Raw genomic sequence first — 20,036 nt, 5'->3', positions numbered from 1 at the left:
ACTCTGTGCTCTGTATCCTGTGGGAAAACCACCCTACAGTGAACTACTTCCTTAGTTGTAAGAAAGAATGTTAGATACACTGGTGAAATTGTATGGTAGTAAGAGAAATGAATAAAATGGCATTCAGTCATTTTTTTTAATGAAGGAATGGACAGATGGAAACTTGAAACACTAATTTTTATATGTTATAATTACATTAATAAGTATATTTACTGTTTGTTAAGTTTCCAAGATGGGGTAATTTTATAGATTTATTCAATGTTAGAGTGAGTGAGGGCTTTAGAGAGCAAATGGGACGCTGACGCATGCTGGGGGATGAAAGAACCGTGTGAAAGTGGAGTTTTGAATGGACTCAGTGCCTGGTTAGAAACCTCAGAGTGCTTTGGAAGCACACAAGAGTGGCATCTCATCAGGACAGGTGGAGTCTGGTAAAGGTCACAGTGATAACAGAAAAGTGACTGTGGAAAGGCGTAATCAGAGTCATTTTTGATTAGAAATAAAGGAAGAGAGTAAACTGGCTACATAAAATAGAACTTGAACTTGAACTCAGGTAAGTACTCTTCTTACAAAACCACATTTCCTCTCACTTAGTTTTCCCTTTACTGAACTTCAACTGCTTTTATTGGGGAACATACATCTTTGGTCAAACATAAAGCTTTTTTTTTTTTTTTCTTTTTCATTTCTGAGTGTTTGGTTTACAAGAAAAGGAACAAAAGAAGTTACGTAGATGGTGAGCTGACTTTTTTCACCTGTATTTCTAATCTGTTGCTTACAAATCTAATTAGACTTTTGTTTTCTTCATTTTATCCCCCCATCTTTCCTCCTTTCTTTCAAACTTACATCACATACAGTGTGGCCAGAGCACCAAATACAGGATGCTGTTCCTAAGTGACAAATGATTTTTCTAGTTGTGGTTATCAAGAATACCTAAGGGGATTGCTATTCCTTCTCCAAGGGATCTTCCCTACCCAGGAATCGAACCCCTGCCTCCTGCATTGTAGGCAGATTCTTTACTGTCTGAGCTGCCATGGAAGCCCAAAACTTAATATGGAAACACGTCGGAAATAAATATGAAATAGACACTATAATAATTGCCTCATGCCATTAAGGTTGTTGTGTGTTGGATATATTGGGAAAGTGAGCAGGTGCCTACCATACAGCTCTCTAGGCAGTGCTCATTTCTATACATTTTTATATATTAATTTCACATGAGCTGCAGGAAAAAATTTCTCAAAGACATAAGTCCTCACTGACTTTCCCTTCTCAAGGCTCCCAAGGACAGCATGAGAGGTAAATTCAGTCTTAGCAGTCACTCTTAGGTTTAGATCATAGATCCACATTGCATTGTTCTTTCAACTTCTGGGAGGATGCGTTTTTTTATAAAACTGGAGAAAATTTTACCAGGTAGCATGTAGGAAATTTTAAGTATATTTATTTTTCCTGCATTTAAAAAAGCAATCATTAATATTGCTTTTACAATTAATTAGTATTGAATTAACTATTTTATGATTTCGAGATCCCTATAATACTTATTTGAATGTTTACTTGTCAAGTTAAAGAGCACAATTTTGTTTCCTCAAATTCCTTTTTAATACTTTCTATTCTTTATAGCTCAAGGTTGAAACGTTCCCCATTGTTTATACATTTCATGTTTTCTGAATGTAGTTCACAAAAAGGTGATAAGACTCTCCTTAAATCTCTGGGTTGGGTAACAGTTGCTTCTATAGTGGCAAAGGAGAAAATCCTTTTGTAGTGTCCTCAGATTCTTGACAGTGCTGTACTGATCATATAGTGGTGGTCACTAAATACTGGTTGAGTGAAAGCTTTTCATCAAAAACATACAAAACTTTGTAGTATCCAAACATTGATATGTAATTGTTGACATTAGTTTTCAAGTTTGAAAATGTTTTCCAGGTAAACTATGAGGCAGCAGCTTGAGATTTTCAGAAGAATTCATAGTTTTAACCCACTTGGGTTACTGCAAACGCAGACATTTATTAATAGTTACCAGTTATATTTAATTCTTTTCTTAGTTTTATTGCAGGTTATATAGGTAGCTATCAGGGCTTCCCTGATAACTCAGTTGGTAAAGAATCCGCCTGCAATACAGGAGACCCCAGTTTGATTCCTTGGTCGGGAAGATCCGCTGGAGGAGGGATAGGCTACCCACTCCAGTATTCTTGGGCTTCTTCCCTGGTGGCTCAGCTGGGAAAGAATCCACCTGCAATGCAGGAGACCTGGATTTGATCCCTGGGTTGGGAAGATCCCCTGGAGAAGGGAAAGGCTACCCTACCCATTCTGGCCTAGAGAATTCCATGGACTGTATAGTCCATGGGGTCACAAAGAGTTGGACCCAACTGAATGACTTTCACTTTCATATAGGTAGATGGGCGTCCCTGGTGGCTCAGTGGTAAAGATTCCACCTGCCAACACAGGAGATTTGGGTTTGTTTCCTGGGATGAGAAGATCCCCTGGAGACATAAATGGCAACCGACTCCAGTGTTCTTGCGTGGAGAATCCCATGGACAGAGGGAGGCTGGTAGACTACAGTCCATGGGGTTGCAAAGAGTTGGGCGCACCTCAGCGTGGTTGAGTTACACTCTTGTGTTAGTTTCAGGTGCACAGCATAGTGGTTCAGTTATAAGCATATTCATTCCTTCTCAGATTCTTTTCCCATGTAGATTATTACACAGTATTAAGTAGAGTTCCTTGTGCTATGAGTAGATCCTTGTGGATAATCCGTTTATATATATGCTTGTATGTATGTTAATCCCAATCTCCATATTTACCCCTTCTTCCCCATTTCCCCTTTGGTAACCATAAGTTTATTTTTTTTTTAAACTGTGAGCCTGTTTCTGTTTTGTAAATAACTTCATTTATATCATTCTTTAAAATGTTATTACTTGTTTTAAGGTATGTAACGACTCTTGAGACTTTGCTCACTAGCATTCCCGAAAGTGTGTATCTGACACTTACTGCTGTCCTGCAACAGAATAGAATGTCCCTTTACTACGTCGGTGTCAGCATTACTAGTATCATTTTAAAAATCTGTGTTTCTTTTAATGCTCTGTCCCAGCCAGGAGGAGTGCTGAGCTTAGATTTCCCCAGTCACTGTTAGTCACATCTGGTTAGCAGGAGTCTCGTCTGCTGGCAAGTTCTCTTTTTCAGTCACATCAGTCTTCCTCCATTCTGTCTTCCTGTTCTGCCTTTGTCTTTCCTGAAGCTCTAGTCTGCCCCTTCTCCCCTTTTGCTCAGATGCTCATTTGATGGATGAAATCAACAGGGGCTTGATGTGTATAGTTAATTCTCCACGTAAACCTATTAATTATGTACGCCTCTGTGTGCCTCGCGGCAGTCACAGCTTAATGAGGGACCACTTCAGAAAACCTTTGGACAGTCTCACCCTTTCATAGTCTTAGAAAGACCTGCGTGCATCTATATTCCATTTACCAGGAAGCCAAAATATGAAGCTAGAAAAGTTAGCTTGCATGAGTGCATTTTGCTGATTTGTAAGTGGAGCATTTAAACACAATTGCTTTTCTCCTTCTGCCGCTTTCCTGTGGTTGCTCCCTCTGACCTCAGAGTTGGGTGGGCAAAAATGGATTTCTCTTAGCTTTGCCATTAGTCTTGTTTGGCTTGTTTGTGGATCTCTCTTTAAAGGCATTTTCTATGAGCAGGGAAGCATGTCAGGCTTCTCTTGACTGCTTGCTTGCTTTAAATATCCAAAAAATAAAGCCTACATTTTTGCAAATATACCACCCTTTACATTAAAAATGTGTTATTGCTGTATAGGTTTGTAATGTGTTGTTTCCAGTTGTAGCATTGGGTATCTCTGCCTCTCTGAGGTCATTTTCTAGTCTGAAAATTTGATGTTTTCCAGTACTGAGAAATAGCCTTACAAAAATAACTCTTGTGGTGAATGTTTTGTGAAATCAAAAGCAAGGTCCATCTGGTAGCAGACAAGATTAATCTGTTTGAGAATGGTAAACATTTTGCATATTTTAAAATATGTAACTAGCACAGAACATTTGCCTCCGGCACTTGAATAAGTCTGTGGTTTAGGGTGAAGATTCAGATGAACTTTTTATTCCTAAAAGTCTATAAAATATGCTTTCTTGTCTTGTATGGTAAAACTTCAATATCTTAAATCAGTCACTGAATAATAATAGTCTTTTAAAAACAAAAGAACAAAAAAAGGTAACCGTGATATAGTAAAGATAAGCCTATAACAGTTAACCCTTTTTTAAAACATTGCAAATATAATAATTTTGGTTTATTTTACAAAAAATTATAAATAAAATAATAGATAAAATTGAGTCTTATATTGAATTCAAATTAATTTAAAATAAGTAAGTGGGCTTTACTTTTTTAGTAGAGATTCATTACTTTCAGAATAATTTGGCAGAATGTACTTAAGAATTCCATATACTCACCCCACTCTTTCACAGTTTCCCCTATATAGAGTCTTGCATTAGTGTAATATATTTGTTGGATGTAATGATTTAATGAACCTATATTGATTCATTATTAAGTATAGTCCATGGTTTACATTAAGGTTAATTCTTTGTGTTGTACACTTCTGTGAGTTTTGATAAATGAGTGGTGACATGTAACCACCATTGCAGTAACATACAGAAGAGTTTCATTGCCCTAAAAATTCCCTGTGGTTCTCTTTTTCATCCCTTCCATCCTGTCCCCCACGCCCCTGGCAACCACTGATCTTTTTACTGTCTCTGTAGTTTGCCTTTTCCAAAATGTCATAGAGTTGGACTCATATAATTTATTTTAACATGTGTTTGCATGGTTTTCTGAAGTTAAGTTTAACAGTAATTGCAGGAAAATAGGAGCAAAACTAACTTCGTATACTTCCTTTTTTGACACTTCTAATAGTGACACTATTTCTTTACCTCATTTGACCAATTAAATGGAATTTAAGTGGTTTAATATTTTGAGCATAAATATTCTCATTCAGCAAATATGTTTGAGTGTTCACTGATTATGTGGTAGTACAAAATACTATTAATTTACATGTTGCACATTATGTTCATGTCCAAACATGTTTGTCAGTCTTTTCATTGCTTAAGAACATCTGCTATTAATTTTTTAAAAAATGCACAGATAGAATAGAATTGCTTCTGTCTTCTACCACCCTTTAGGAGAAGCCTCCCCACCTAAGGTTTGATCCCTGCTTTACAACACAGAAGTCCTAAACTAGAATTTCAGATGTGCAGTCAACTGTTAACATAAATTCTGATTGCTTTGGGTAAATGATAAGATTCAGGAAAGTTCTGGAAAATAAATAACTCATGGAAAAATGTAGTAACTAAGAAATAAGGAAAATTTAGAGTAAAGTTAAATGTGTGTATTGAATCCTTTAAAAAGGCCAGCATGTTTGCAATTTGAATATGAAAGCATAAAAACATAAATGTAAAATTACAGAGAGTCCATTGTGTTATGCATATGTTCTGAATTTTCTTACGGAATCAATCATTTCTTAAATTGACACTTGAGAGATTGAGATAAAGTCGTTTAATTAAATTTTCATTGAAATATCTTCCCCTTTAACTCATTTAATACTTTGGAAATCAACTTCTAGATTGTAAACATAAGAGATATCTTCTTGTTTCCTTTTATTCTCTTGTCCATACTTTTTGAAAAAATATAATTTGTCTTTCCTTTTTTGACTATATACTCTGCTTTAATTTTTTCTTGGTCAGTTTTCTAAAGTCACACTTTTACAGCAGTTGTGTTTAAGAGTTTGCCCTTGAACCTGTAGAGTAAAGAAGAAAAATCACTGGGCTTGAAAGCAGTGTGAATGATGATTGTCAGGGCATATGTAAGACAAATCTTGAAAAACAGGCTTTCCTTTTTAGTAAAATAACACAATAGAGAGGAAAGTGAAGTTGATGCTTTTTCACAAATTGATGTTTGGTGCCTTTCACACTGAGGGCAAAGATGGCCAGAGTTGAGCAGGTTGCTTGCTTTAAGCATGGTGCTCATATTTTTAAAATTTCATATACTAATGAGGAAAACTAAAATGTATACCTATTGTGCATTTCATATAAAAAGAGGAATTCAGCACTTTAATTAAAGTGTATTTGCATTTAAAATAATGCAGTATAACTTAAAAACTCAATGAAACAGAAGTCATAGATTTAGATTATTCCCTTTTTACGTGAAATGCACAGGAAGCTTTTTTTTTTTAAATTAATTTATTTTTTATTGAAGGATAATTGCTTTACAGACTTTTGCTGTTTCCTGTCAAGCCTCAACATGAATCAGCCATAGGTATACATGTATATATATCCCCTCCCTTTTGAAATTCCTTCCCATCTTCCTCGCTATCCCACCCCTCTAGGTTAATCCAGAGCCCATGTTTGAGTTTCCTGATCTATACAGCAAAAGCACCTCGCTTAAAAAGTGCATATTCAACTACTCACCAAGTCAGACAGTGAACCTTACATAAACTGATTGTCTGCTGCGACACAAGAAACAAAGCTCACCAGTTTCATCTCATGATGAGACTTATTAAACAATGGCTGACATCACTAAACAGTTATTTTAATGTATTTATGTATTATTGTCATAATGGATTCAAACAGTTTTATGGATTGATAGATGATATTTATATTGTGAAACTAAGAGATAAAGCCAGTCAATTAAAATGTATTCTATCAACTGTTAACATGATATCCGACAAGCCAATCTAATGAAGCTAAAAAGGAAAAAAAAGAGAAAAAAAAAATTAAACAGTGTCAAATGACTATCTTCTATATGTTAAGAGAGAATGCGTATTTAAAATCTTACGTGGAACCTAAAAGTGCTTACAATATCTCGACATGTTCAACGACTTTTGTAATATATACTAGGTTGTTTAGCTAACAGAGCACCCCTACAGTGGCTGTATAATGCAGCTCTGCATCAGAATGCCTCTTATGCTGAGTTCTGTAAATCAAGTCACTCTGAGAGCTACAATAATAGATTTAGGTTCTGTTTAGAATTTTTAGTTCTAAAAAAGGAAGCACATTTGTTTCTGTCCCATAGTCTTAGTATTACTTAAAAGCACTTAATGCCCTTGTTCAGTCTTTACAACAATTTTATGAGTTTGGAATTAATATTACTCTTGGATAAACTCAAGCCTAGAGAATACATGAACCGTGAACTTCAAGATGTTCAAGCTGGTTTTAGAAAAGGCAGAGGAACCAGAGATCAAATTGCCAACATCCACTGGATCATCGAAAAAGCAAGAGAGTTGCAGAAAAACATCTATTTCTGCTTTATTGACTATGCCAAAGCCTTTGACTGTGTGGATCACAATAAAATGTGGAAAATTCTGAAAGAGATGGGCATACCAGAGCACCAGACCTGCCTCTTGAGAAACCTACATGCAGGTCAGGAAGCAACAGTTAGAACTTAACATGGAACAACAGACTGGTTCCAAATAGGAAAAGGAGTATGTCAAGGCTGTATATTGTCACCCTGCTTTTTTAACTTATATGCAGAGTACATCATGAGAAACGCTGGGCTGGAAGAAGCACAAGCTGGAATCAAGATTGCTGGGAGAAATCTTAATAATCTCAGATATGCAGATGATACCACCCTTATGGCAGAAGGTGAAGAGGAACTAAAAAGCCTCTTGATGAAAGTGAAAGTAGAGAGTGAAAAAGTTGGCTTAAAGCTCAACATTCAGAAAAAGAAGATCATGGCATCTGGTCCCATCACTTCATGGCAGATAGATGGGGAAACAGTGTCAGACTTTATTTTTCTGGGCTCCAAAATCACTGCAGATGGTGACTGCAGCCATGAGATTAAAAAACGCTTACTCCTTGGAAGAAAAGTTATGACCAACCTAGAGACCATGTTGAAAAGCAGAGACATTACTTTGCCGACTAAGGTCCGTCTAGTCAAGGCTATGGTTTTTCCTGTGGTCATGTATGGATGTGAGAGTTGGACTGTGAAGAAGACTGAGCACCGAAGAATTGATGCTTTTGAACTATAGTGTTGGTGAAGACCCTTGAGAGTCCCTCGGACTGCAAGGAGATCCAACCAGTCCATTCTAAAGGAGATCAGCCCTGGGATTTCTTTGGAGGGAATGATGCTGAAGCTGAAACTCCAGTACTTAGGCCACCTCATGTGAAGAGTTGACTCATTGGAAAAGACTCTGATGCTGGGAGGGATTGGGGGCAATAGGAGAAGGGGACGACTAAGGATGAGATGGCTGGATGGCATCACTAACTCAATGGACATGTGTTTGAGTGAACTCTGGGAGTTGGTGATGGACAGGGAGGCCTGGCGTGCTGCGATTCATGGGGTCACAAAGAGTCGGACAGGACTGAGCGACTGAACTGAACTGAGAGAATTTTTAATGATGACACCAAGATTGTATAGTTAATAATTAACAGGGCAGGTTATGAATTCAAGTCTTTTGCGTCCAAATCAAATTTTCTTTCTATGATAACCACATAACAGGCTATATAACCATGAAGTCATGAACTATATATTAGGCAAGTCACTGTACCTTCGTTTCTAAACACTCCCATGAAGTGATTTCTCAAAAAGTTATAAAGGTAAACTTAAATATAATCTATTTAAATTATTGCTAGCTTACTGGTTGGCTGGATGAATAGATGAATGGAGTGGTGGATGGATAGACAGATAGTTTGACACATCTTTTTCACGTATGTGCCTGTGTGGGGTTTCCCTGGTGGCTCAGTTGGTAAAGAATCCGCCTACAAACAGGAGACCTCAGTTTGATCCCTGGGTTGGAAAGATCCCCTAGAGAAAGAAATGGCAGTCCATTCTGGTATTTTTGCCTGGGAAATCCCATGGACAGAGAAGTCTGGAAGGCTACAGTCCATAGGGTGGCAAAGAGTTGGACATGACTGAGTGACTAAATCCCTGTGTGTGTGCACATATACCACTTTTCTAGAAATAAATCTCTGGTGCCATTAAAGATGAAAGAGTTAGGTTGTAAATCGTGGAGGACATATACCAGAATATTACCCAAGTGTTCCTCAACCATGACTACACATAGGAGTCTCTGGAGGGGTTTCCAAAGATGTGGTGTTGTCCAGTTTTGTTTTTTTTTTCTTTTTAAAATTACCAGGTTAAAAAAAAAAATCACCAGGTGATCAAAATATCAATACAAGGCCAGCTTTAAAAAGAACTCACTTGAGGACTGTAATAAGATTCATCTGATGCTAGTGGATGACTTTAGGAAACACAGCAGGTACTCTGAATACTCACATATCGGAAGTTTTAGATACACTTTTACATTCGCTCAACAAAATACCTAAAGCTGAAGTTAGAGTTTAAAACATTTATTTAGGAAAAGGGTGATCTGATTAGAACAGCTCACATGTAATCCTCATCTCACTGAAAGGAATATGTTCACTGGAATATTGTGCATTGTACTTTATTGAGTGAATTATTTTGAATCAAACTGGCTTTCGGACTCTTGAAGAAACAATGTGACGCTGCGGTATAATCCTATGATATTATCTTTCAGTTTTCACACCTTCTTATGAAGTAGATTGTTACATTTATCAGACTTTTGTGTGTATTTATTCATTTATTTCTCAAAGTATGGGAGGCGAAAAAATTATTGTGGACCGCCCCTCCAAAATATTACATCTTTTTTGGGAAATGAAAGTAATTCTCATTCTCTTTGACATAAAATGCAGGGTGCCCTTTTATCTTCACGTCTTTAGAAGGAATTCTGTTCCTGTTGATAATACTGAATATAGTTTTTGTGTTTGATCATGTTTTCCACACCAGGGTCATCAGCAGCAAAAATTCAGCTAGACGTTTCCTCCAAACACAGATCTTAACGGGCTTTTATTTAAAACAAACAAACAACAAAACCGCAGCAGTGCTTAGTGGATGTTGCTGCAAGAGTTGTCCATCAGTGTTGTATCTAAAATTGAGTAGTTAGAGACCAAGGGCAAAGTTTTAGTATGAAATCCTTTCATTGTTCTTTTTTTAACAAAATTTTCTTTTCCTAATTGTGCATAAAACTTGTCTTTGTAATTTCTGGTTTTTTCTCAGTGTCTTTGCCTCTTAGATGCTGTTTCCTGGTAACATAGCCATCCATATCTTTTCTCTCTTTCTCAAGTCTGTGTAGCATTTCTCAAATCCTTTCATTTCTAACTGCTCTCAGTACTTCTCAGTTGGTTTTTCTCCAGCTTTCTGTCTTTCTTTTGGCTACTCTCCCATGGCTTCAATTCGCATTTCTTGGTCAATGCATTTCTAGCACTTTCTAAAATCCAAGAAATGAATTTCTAATAACAGTTTCAGGATCAAGCCTTTCAGGTCTTTTCTCTTTCCTGAAAGGAGGAGTGCACATTCACTGTTTGGGAAACTGATTTATATAGTATTGCTGGTCTTATGTATGTGTATGTGCAGCTTGAAGCTGGAATTATGGATGATTTACTGGCCACATCACAGGAGAAGTGATTGGTAAGGGCTATGAGAATATGATACTATGTCAACACTGTAAATAGTTGAATGGTATGATGAGGGCTTTGTCCTCTTTATACTGATAAAGCATTGTTTTCAGACGTGCTGGCTGTGTTTCATCTGCTACATGTGGAATAGGAGCCAATATGTGCCTCTGTGATGATTAAATTCATGCATAATGTGTCTAACATTCCCAAATAAGTTATGTTTGTCATCCACAGGTTTGGTTGATCCTTCCTAATTTTTTGGATCATTTTCTATATTGTGGTTTGAGCTTATGTAAAAGCTATGTAGTTATCAAGGATTTGAATGCACCTAGGGTTCTTAGTAGGAGAAGGCAATGGCAACCCACTCCAGTGTTCTTGCCTGGAGAATCCCAGGGACGGGGGAGCCTGGTGGGCTGCCGTCTATGGGGTTGCACAGTCGGACATGACTGAAGCGACTTAGCAGCAGCAGGTTTCTTAGTGGGCTTCCCTGGTGACTCAGATGGTAAAGAATTCACCTGTACTGCAGGCAACCTGGGCTCCATCCCTGGGTCGGGACTATCTCCAGTATTCTTGCCTGGAGAATTCCTTGGACAGAGGAGCCTGGCAGGCTACAGTCTGTGGGTTCGCAAAAGAGTCAGACACAACTGACACCCTCTAACAATACGGGGCTCTTAGTATTAGATCTTTATAGCTTTCCAGTGTATACAACAGAATTACCAGAGGAACATTATTCTTCTACTTTTAAAAAACAGTAAGGAGTAAATTCTTTTAGTGAGAGATTAAGCTATATTACCTACAAAGTATAGACTTGTGTTCATAATATACAGAAGTCTAAGCAGTTTGCAAAGCTCATTGAAGCCTGATGCCTCAAACCATCTATTTGCACTGTAAGCTCCAAATCTACCAACTGTATTGTCATAGTCTGCTAAAGTACTCTTTCATTGACTTTATGAAGAGTTTTCTGCAATTATATGTCAAACTTGGGATTTTAAACCTATGTTAGAACTTTGTGTCCAAGTATAGTTAGGAAGAGGTTTGTGAATGAAATTAATCACTATCTCCAAAATTAGAATTTTGGAGCTCTCTAATATAGTAAAAGAGAGAAGTTAATCTCAAGACTATATTAGAAAGCAAACCATGTTTGATAGTATGTACTCAATGACATATTTTACAATTTTAATGACAAACCAGTTGGGATATTTTATGAAAGCAGCCTCAACAAAGAATTCCTGTATGGGTATAACACACTAATAAGAAATATCCTACCTTGTTCTACAAAGAAATTAAATGATAGCACTGGGTACAAATTGAAATACTCTTCTTATTTAGAAGAATAGATAATGCTAATAGCTTTTTATAAAAGTTGCTCTGTTTATGGCGTTTGTTTTTGTTTTCCTTCATTTCTTGATATCTGAGAATATTTAAGGTCTTATTTCTCAATTTCAGCACATGAAATCTTGTCATTTAAAATTTTATGCAGGATATATTTTGGATGGTTCATTTTGATATTTTCTAATTATCTTTTTGCTGGTAAGTAACCATGTTAACTTAGAAGAAAAAAATAAAACTTCAACTCATTTTCCTTTTTAGTTGTTCTGGTACTATTGTTTAGCTTCTTTCCTTTCTTTTCTCATTGCTGCTAAATAAAATGCCCATGCGCTATTATATTTTCTGAATGGAGCTATAATTTCTATTCTATAAAGAAAGATTTGAAGAAGCATGTTTTGTTCCTTGAAGTGTATGCACAACTTTGAGAGAAATAGTGAACCAAATCTATTATTAAAGAATGAAATGAGCCAGTTTAATATAATTTTAGGCATTGTTCTCATACCGTAATGAAGCTGAAAAAAGAGTTTTTGATCTTCATGTAATAGAACAATAATGTCCCTGTTAACCTGGTCAGATTATATATAACCAAAAATAATCTATTATAGTCTAACTCTCTGTTAAGGCTAGACAGACACATACTAGTTTGGAGACCATTTTAGGCCTTGGAAAGAGGCATTTAATAAATACTTCTTGAATTTATGAGTGAATAACTATGAATTATATTTATGCTCAGTAATAACACACTGAGCCCATTAGTTTGAGTGGAATCTTGGATTCTTCATTATTATTGTATGTTGTTCCTAGTATTATTATTAAATTTTGCTCATTAAAACTTGAAAGAAATGGAAACAAACTTGGACAAAATTGTTATCATTGTCTTAAACAATGTAAGCGTAGGCAATTTAAGATTTATAGAATAAGTTTTTCCTAAAATTATTATTTCCTAAAAATGTCTGTTGTGGAATTTCTTTATATTATTTTGAGAAAATCTTTTTCGTTGTTAAGAGCTAAGTTATAATCCCATTGTTAGAAATAATTTGTATTGAATACTTTCGTAACTGAGTGTGGGAAGTTGGAGAATTTTATGCCTGTTTTAATGCTCAAAATGAGAATGGTATGGTGGATATTTCTCCAGATATGAAAGCTGAAATGTCGTAGTGAGTTTCCCCCATGTTGTTGCCAGGCCTCCTATAATAGTATTGAGTAAGGGTTAGAATCATGAAATCATGGACTTTTAGAGCTGGAAAAGATATTTAAGGTTATCTAATCAAAGTTTCCATTAGTTTGTAACTAATGGAAACTAAAACTCATAAGTGTAGTGATGGGTCAGACCAACAAAATGAATGTTTTTAACTTTAGTTGTGTATATAATATCTTAAGAAGACAGTGTAACTACAACTGAAGACCCCATGCTGTAGTCCATGGGGGTCACAAAGACTTGGACACGACTGGGCAACTGAACAACAGCCAAAGAAAATACTTTGAACTTGTCATTTAGAAGGTTTTATGTGAAATTGCTGTTCATTTTTAGGTTTCTATGGCCTTTTTTCTTCTCCATAGTGTACTTATTTCCCTGGATTTTAACGATTATGTCTGTTGCTCTTCCAATTGTCTTGTACTTTTAAACTCTCATCTTTAATTATGATGACTGTCACAGAGCAGTATCTCAGATACTTGGAGAGTGAATTAATGTTCCACAGCAATAAGAGAAAAATTAATAAACATTGAAGTCATAAATCATACATATTAGAGGATGTGATTAACAGAGATAAACATGTTCCATTTTTCTCCCCACAGTCTCCAAACGTCCACAAGTACCCCGATATGGAAGCTGTTCCCCTGTTGCTAAATAATGTGAAAGGGGAACCCCCGGAGGACTCATTATCTGTAGATCACTTCCAGACACAAACTGAGCCAGTGGACTTGTCCATCAACAAAGCCAGGACATCCCCTACAGCCGTTTCATCCTCCCCAGTTTCCATGACAGCGTCCGCCTCCTCACCTTCTTCAACTTCAACCTCCTCATCGTCTTCTAGCCGTCCAGCCTCATCCCCGACTGTTATAACGTCAGTATCTTCAGCATCATCTTCGTCGACAGTATTAACTCCAGGGCCCCTCGTTGCCTCTGCCTCTGGTGTGGGAGGCCAGCAGTTTTTGCACATTATCCATCCTGTTCCGCCTTCAAGTCCCATGAATTTACAGTCTAACAAACTGAGTCATGTTCACCGCATCCCCGTGGTGGTCCAGTCGGTGCCTGTTGTCTACACAGCTGTGCGGTCACCTGGCAATGTGAACAACACTATCGTAGTACCACTTTTGGAGGATGGGAGAAGCCATGGCAAAGGTAAGAGACACAAGCGAGCCTTGCTTTATTTTACCACTAGAAGTAACTGTTATGCAAGGAAGTTACTACTAAGAAGTTCTGTGCACAGTGACGCAGAGGAACAACTGATCTGCTCCTGTGAGTAGAGCTCAGTTTAGTAGAAACTAATCTCGTTTTCATATGTTTCATAGGTATATGTTTCAGAATTACTCAGTCCATATTTTTATGTATCAAGTCATATGATGTCAGAATTCTAATATGTAAATTTGCAAAATAATGTTTACCTTCATAGGAAGGACAGTCTATACAGTCAGCCTCACGGCTTGTGAGTTGTGAATCCCTCATAGAGATTAACAATTATGAAACATGTAAAAAGTGTATCAAGATGTCTCTTCCTTCAGTTGTTCAGACTGGATCTTATTTATCTGGCAATAATGTAAAATGACATGAAGTTCCAATGCTTGTTATCTATTCATTCACTTTTGAGTAATTTGTAAATTAAGTTGCCATTAAAGTAACTCTAAAGTTAGGTGTTTGGCTAGAAATGCATCATGTAGCTAAAGTTCTTATCTTCATATAAGCCTAAGTTGTTATTTTAAATAGCAGGAAGCTTCTATGATAGAAATAATTCAAAATGCAGTATTAATATTTCCTTCTGGGGATTAGAAGCAGGAAGATACTTTGTTACATGCTGCTGCTGCTGCTAAGTCACTTCAGTCGTGTCCAACTCTGTGTGACCCCATAGACGGCAGCCCACCAGGCTCCCCTGTCCCTGGGATTCTCTAGGCAAGAACACTGGAGTGGGTTGCCATTTCCTTCTCCAGTGCATGAAAGTGAAAAGTGAAAGTGAAGTATCTCAGTCGTGTCCGACTCTTCACGACCCCATGGACTGCAGCCTACCAGGCTCCTCTGTCCATGAGATTTTCCAGGCAAGAGTACTGGAGTGGGTTGCCATTGCCTTCTCCTTTGTTGCATGAGTTTATGTAATAATATCATTAATTATATATGATAGCTGCTCATGAAGTTATTTTTCTTCTTCTAAGTTCTTTTTTTTTCTATTTTTAAGTCAAAGGAATTGTAATAACATGATGTTAATTTTTCCCTTTCTGTAGATCTAAAAAAAAAAAAAGCCACCATTCTATAGGAATATAAAATGTCTATAATCATCAACTCATATGCATGTGTTTCATCTTCAGAGTCTAGAAATGATGATGGATTAAGACTTAGTTTGTAGTACATTTTGCTATGAATGCCATATTACTGTCAAGCTCATAATTAAAATATGATGGATGAACACATAAAACACTGCCTTTGTGTAAAATGCTAGTAAACATAGTTGTTTTGGTTCTTGTAAAAGGTAGGATTCAGTGCATAGGAATAATATTTGATTATGAACTTGGAGAAATTTTGCAAACATACAAAATTGTGCATGCATCTTTTGCAAGTTACTGTTTTATCTCCAATAAGTTTCTTCATAGCACATGACAGATTGCACCTTTTCAATTTTTCCAAGTGAAAAATCTCATGGCTTACAACAGTCAAAGACTTAGACTGCAAACTTGAAATCCAGGTACCATGCTTACCTGACAACTATTTTGTATTTTTAGTGCTATTATGGGCAATGGCCAGGAATTAGTCTCACCACTATCTTTGTGAACTAGAAAAAAAAAGAGGAAGAAGGGAATATCTACATAGATTTTACTTGAGTCAAACCTTCTTTGATATTACTAATATTTCTAATCCAAATGAGCTAATCGATTTGAATAAGAGTAACATAATTAAAGATCACATTAGATATTTTCATTTATAATTTACAGATGTGCTTTAAATTCTTTAAGAATTAGCAATTAGAAAAAATATAACCTTGTGTATTACATTATTTTATATATGTGTATACCATGGAATCCAATCTTTGTACAATATCACTTATGAAAACTATTGCTTTTATTGTGAAGGTGATTGATAAGGATTTTAACACTGTGACCTTTTTTTAAAAAAACAGTTTTGGTGCATTAATGAAGGAAACAGATGTCTCTTTTATTTGTCATTATCATTTTATGAGAGAGATTACTTTTATTTAAAGTTTACTGCCAAAATTTAATTTTCTGGAAAATTTATCTTTGTAGAACTGTATTTAGACTCATGCTGTAATTTGTTCTCTACATGAGTATTTTTGTCAGTTTCATGCAGTGTTTGTATTCAGCAGTTTTTGCATATCAAGAATAAACATATAACCATCAGCACACTAAATATGATATGGACGTTAACAGCATGAAATCTGGGATCAAGGATGCATGGTTTAGAATCCTAGTTCCCTCACTTCCAGCTTTGGACTGGGCAAAGTTATTTAATCTCACTAATCTTCATTTTCTTCAGTGATAAAATGCAAATAAAATATGATATATCTTTGAAGATTATTGGAAATATAAAGATTTTATGTGTACATGTCTAGCACTGATAATAATTTGTCATTATTAGATCCCCCCCCCCAAATACCTGAAGCAATAATGTTCAGAAATTTTTTTGCTGTATTGTAAAAACAGAAAGTTGGGGTAAAAAAGACTTACTGAATTTAAAAGTGATAAACTGCTCTCAAGAAGTGCTTCTCAAAGTTGTTACAACAAATTATAAGGGATGAGGGTTTAGGATGAGAAGTCATAAGGAAAATCCCATACTTTTTATGTTTATTAATTTATATTTTTTTATAATCCCCATATTCTATAATATTGCTATAGCATTTTATAATTTTTTAATTGTTTGATTAATTAGATGATAATAAAAGTGTGTAGTGGAGGAGGCCTGCCTATCTCACAGAAGGAATAAAGGACGAGGCATTTCAGTAATTCCTCACATCTTTATGCTGCAAATATGCACTTGGGCACTGGGCCAGTGATGAAATGGCTGAGTGATAAAAGGAGATCTATTTCTATTCTCACATAGGTCTTATATTTCTGGTATGGATGAGCCAAAGAAAATATAATAGGGGAGTTGGATTTTCAAATGCTGCTAATAAAAATAACTCACATAAATGTGGGTGATTGTACTGGTTAATTAGTTTTAAAGTTGGTAAAACATATCTGGTCTATAGTAAAGAAATAGATTACCTTATGTCACATTACGTAAGGGACTAAGAATGTATACGTCTGTATCTAAAATAACATGAATTGAGTCGTTTGTCCATTCAGGTATTGATTGAGCGTCTCTCATGTATTAGGCGTTTTATTGTTACCAGAGATTGTGTTGAGCAAAACAGATGCTGTTTTTATCTAAGTACTTACAATCTGCTAGGAGATCTTGTCATCAAACAAGAAAATTGTACAGTTAACTGATAGCTGTGGACAGAGTTAAAACATAGACTAGCCATGGATGTGCCTATGGGAGAGAGGTTAATTATAGCTGTAGATGGAGAAAGCTGTGTTTGACCAAAGTATTTTCATGTAGAGTGTTACATGTGGTTGGAACAAATGTTTTTGTTGTGATATTCAGAATTGGGTGTTTGGGGTTTTGGAATTGTGGTAGGATGGAACTTCGCATGGGTATGCTTGGCTAACAACAGAAGAGTGTGAAAAAGTATTCTAATGAGGAGAGAACTCCAGCCCATCCAAGTATTTACAGAATATGGTCTTAAAGGAATGGCAAGTCAGTTAGCTAACCCAGGGCACTGACAGAACTCAGCTGGGTCTTGATAAGATGTAATATGAAGAAAATGGCATGATGTTCTCGAAGGTGCTTACAGTGTGGACTAGAGCTATGAGAGGGATGCTGTAAGAGAAGGTCTCCAGAGGGACGCATTTTCCTGCTTGATACCAAAGGGACAGAGTAGCAGTGAGCCCCCCAAGTGACAGTGCTGAGAGCTAGAAGGTTCTCCATGGGACCTGAGACATGTTGTTTATAAACAAGACCCTACAGGGGTTATTTGACCTTGTAACAGAATTTCAGTTGAGCCTAGGAAAGTTTTTGGTAGATTTCTCAGGAGATTTTCATTAGTTTTCACAGATAATTAGCAGCAGAAAGCATCGAAGGTTAAAAAAAAAAAACCACACACACACAAGCAAAATTTTTCTTGGTTTATTGCTTCAATAAGCATGTTTAGGATTCTCCTTTTCTTCTTTTTGATCTGCTATTAAGGTAAAAGAAAGGGCATTTAAGAGAATATAAGTGAAGAAGGAGTTGTCAGATTATCAAAAGCTTCTAAGGGGCCAAATGAAATAAGGACTGAGAATGGAGCATTTGGGGAAGGATGGGTTGATGACGCTGTGTCAATGGAGCACTGGGGACAAGGGACAGACCGAAGTGAGTTCATGTTCTACTGGGAGGTGAGACAGGGGAGACCAGGAGTCTAGAAGGCTCTTTGGCCAAGTTTTGCTGAAAGAGTTTTGGAGAAATGGCATGATAGCTGAAGAGAAATTTATGCTCTCAAGGGAGCAATTTAAAAGAGACAGAAAGTATAGCATATTTGTATTCTGTCAAGAATAATCCAGTAGATAGTTGAAAGTGGGTAATTCTAGAGAAGGAAGAATCACAGAAGCAAAGTTGTTCATTACACATTAGTTGCTCATACGATTTTGCAGAAGTAAGCTGCATCTTGCAGTAATTAACCTGAATTCTGAAGTCAATGTATTAGATTGACACAGGTTTTGAGGAAAAAGATGCATAATGGTAAAGGAAAGAAAATGCAGCAAACAGCAGATAATGGTCTAAGATTGACAATGAAAAGCAAACAGATTAGAAGTTCAGTAAAATGTAGGTTCCACTAAAAATTATAAAAATGATACCAGCATTAATATGAATATAAGATCAAACGTTTCTCACTCATCACATACTGGAACATACAGAATAATTTTAAAAAGATAATCCCTAAGCAATTTGTAATTGTTGTTCAAAGGCATTTTTATAATTGAATATGTATAGATGTGTACATTTTAGAAATGCAAAATACTTAAAAGGACAGGCCGTACGTAACCAACTAAAGAGCTAAAAAAGACAATGGATTTATTTTCTCTCTCCTGTACCTGAGCTGGCCCTTTCTCCATGTAGCTAGAGGAACATAATATAACCTTGATGCCAAGGAATGAGGCTTGAACAAAGGTGTCATTGATGTTGGCTTTGGAACAGCCAGAAGTGAAAAGCCAGCTGAGTAACCCGGTTGTCTAGTTTTCTTCCCTGACCGCTGTCCTGTCCTTCGTATTGCTTTATGTAGATGGTCTTTTGGTTTGTCTTCTCCTCCGTTCCCCATGTTGTCTTCTCCTTAGCCACCCAGACTCACCAGATGTCCCCATGACCATAAAAGTGGGAAAATGCCTAGGAGAAAGAACTCAGCCTGTTTGCTATGCAGTCACATTCTCTCTCTTGAAAGTGCAATCCCAAGAGCCCAGCCTACCAGAATTTTTACAGAACGTATTTATTGCATCAAGACTTTTATTATAATAGTGTCATACTTGACTAATCACTTACCATTGATCATAAGTGCATTATTCCTGACTTCAGACATTTATAGGATAAGATCTTTGAGTTTAAAGTACTTTTCCCTGAAATATCTGACTAGAGCCTGTTGTAACTGCTGTTAAGAAATCAGCAGCCCCATATGAGCATGTCATTTCTTTGATCATCTCCATTAATTAAAAAAAAAGTGTTATTTTTCTATTATTTTTAGATGAAATGGAAAATTCTTCAAAACCATACCTATTCCCATAGCACTGGTTCAGGAATTTCAGAGGGCTGTGGCTGTGGGCACATCTGAAATAGTCACACCCCATTTCTTCCTACAGGCTGTTGCTTTCCTCACAGCCCACAGGAAGAAGCCACAGTGTATTTTTAGTCCTGGGCCATTTATACTTGTGAAAGGGAATCTGGTCATCCTAGCAATTGCTGCAGAGCTGGTTGGAGGTTATGACTGTAGCTCCCGACCATTGAATGCAACTGGGGTTTTACTCCCATGA

At 36.5% G+C, this 20,036-nt stretch overlaps 1 protein-coding gene across 2 annotated transcripts in view; it reads left to right on the top strand.

Annotated features, from left to right (window-relative positions):
* The window catches only part of KLF12 (KLF transcription factor 12), a 273,389-nt gene that overhangs the window by 99,707 nt on the left and 153,646 nt on the right, over positions 1-20,036 (top strand). For both annotated transcript variants that reach the window (XM_068984569.1, XM_068984568.1), the window contains exon 2: positions 13,572-14,118. In XM_068984569.1, the coding sequence (XP_068840670.1) occupies positions 13,572-14,118 (547 nt within the window). The remainder of the gene's footprint in view (positions 1-13,571; positions 14,119-20,036) is intronic.

The sequence above is a fragment of the Capricornis sumatraensis genome, chromosome 12 (assembly GCF_032405125.1).
Source record: "Capricornis sumatraensis isolate serow.1 chromosome 12, serow.2, whole genome shotgun sequence".
In the NCBI taxonomy this organism is placed as follows: Eukaryota; Metazoa; Chordata; class Mammalia; order Artiodactyla; family Bovidae; genus Capricornis; species Capricornis sumatraensis.
This window is presented reverse-complemented; position numbering and strand designations above follow the sequence as displayed.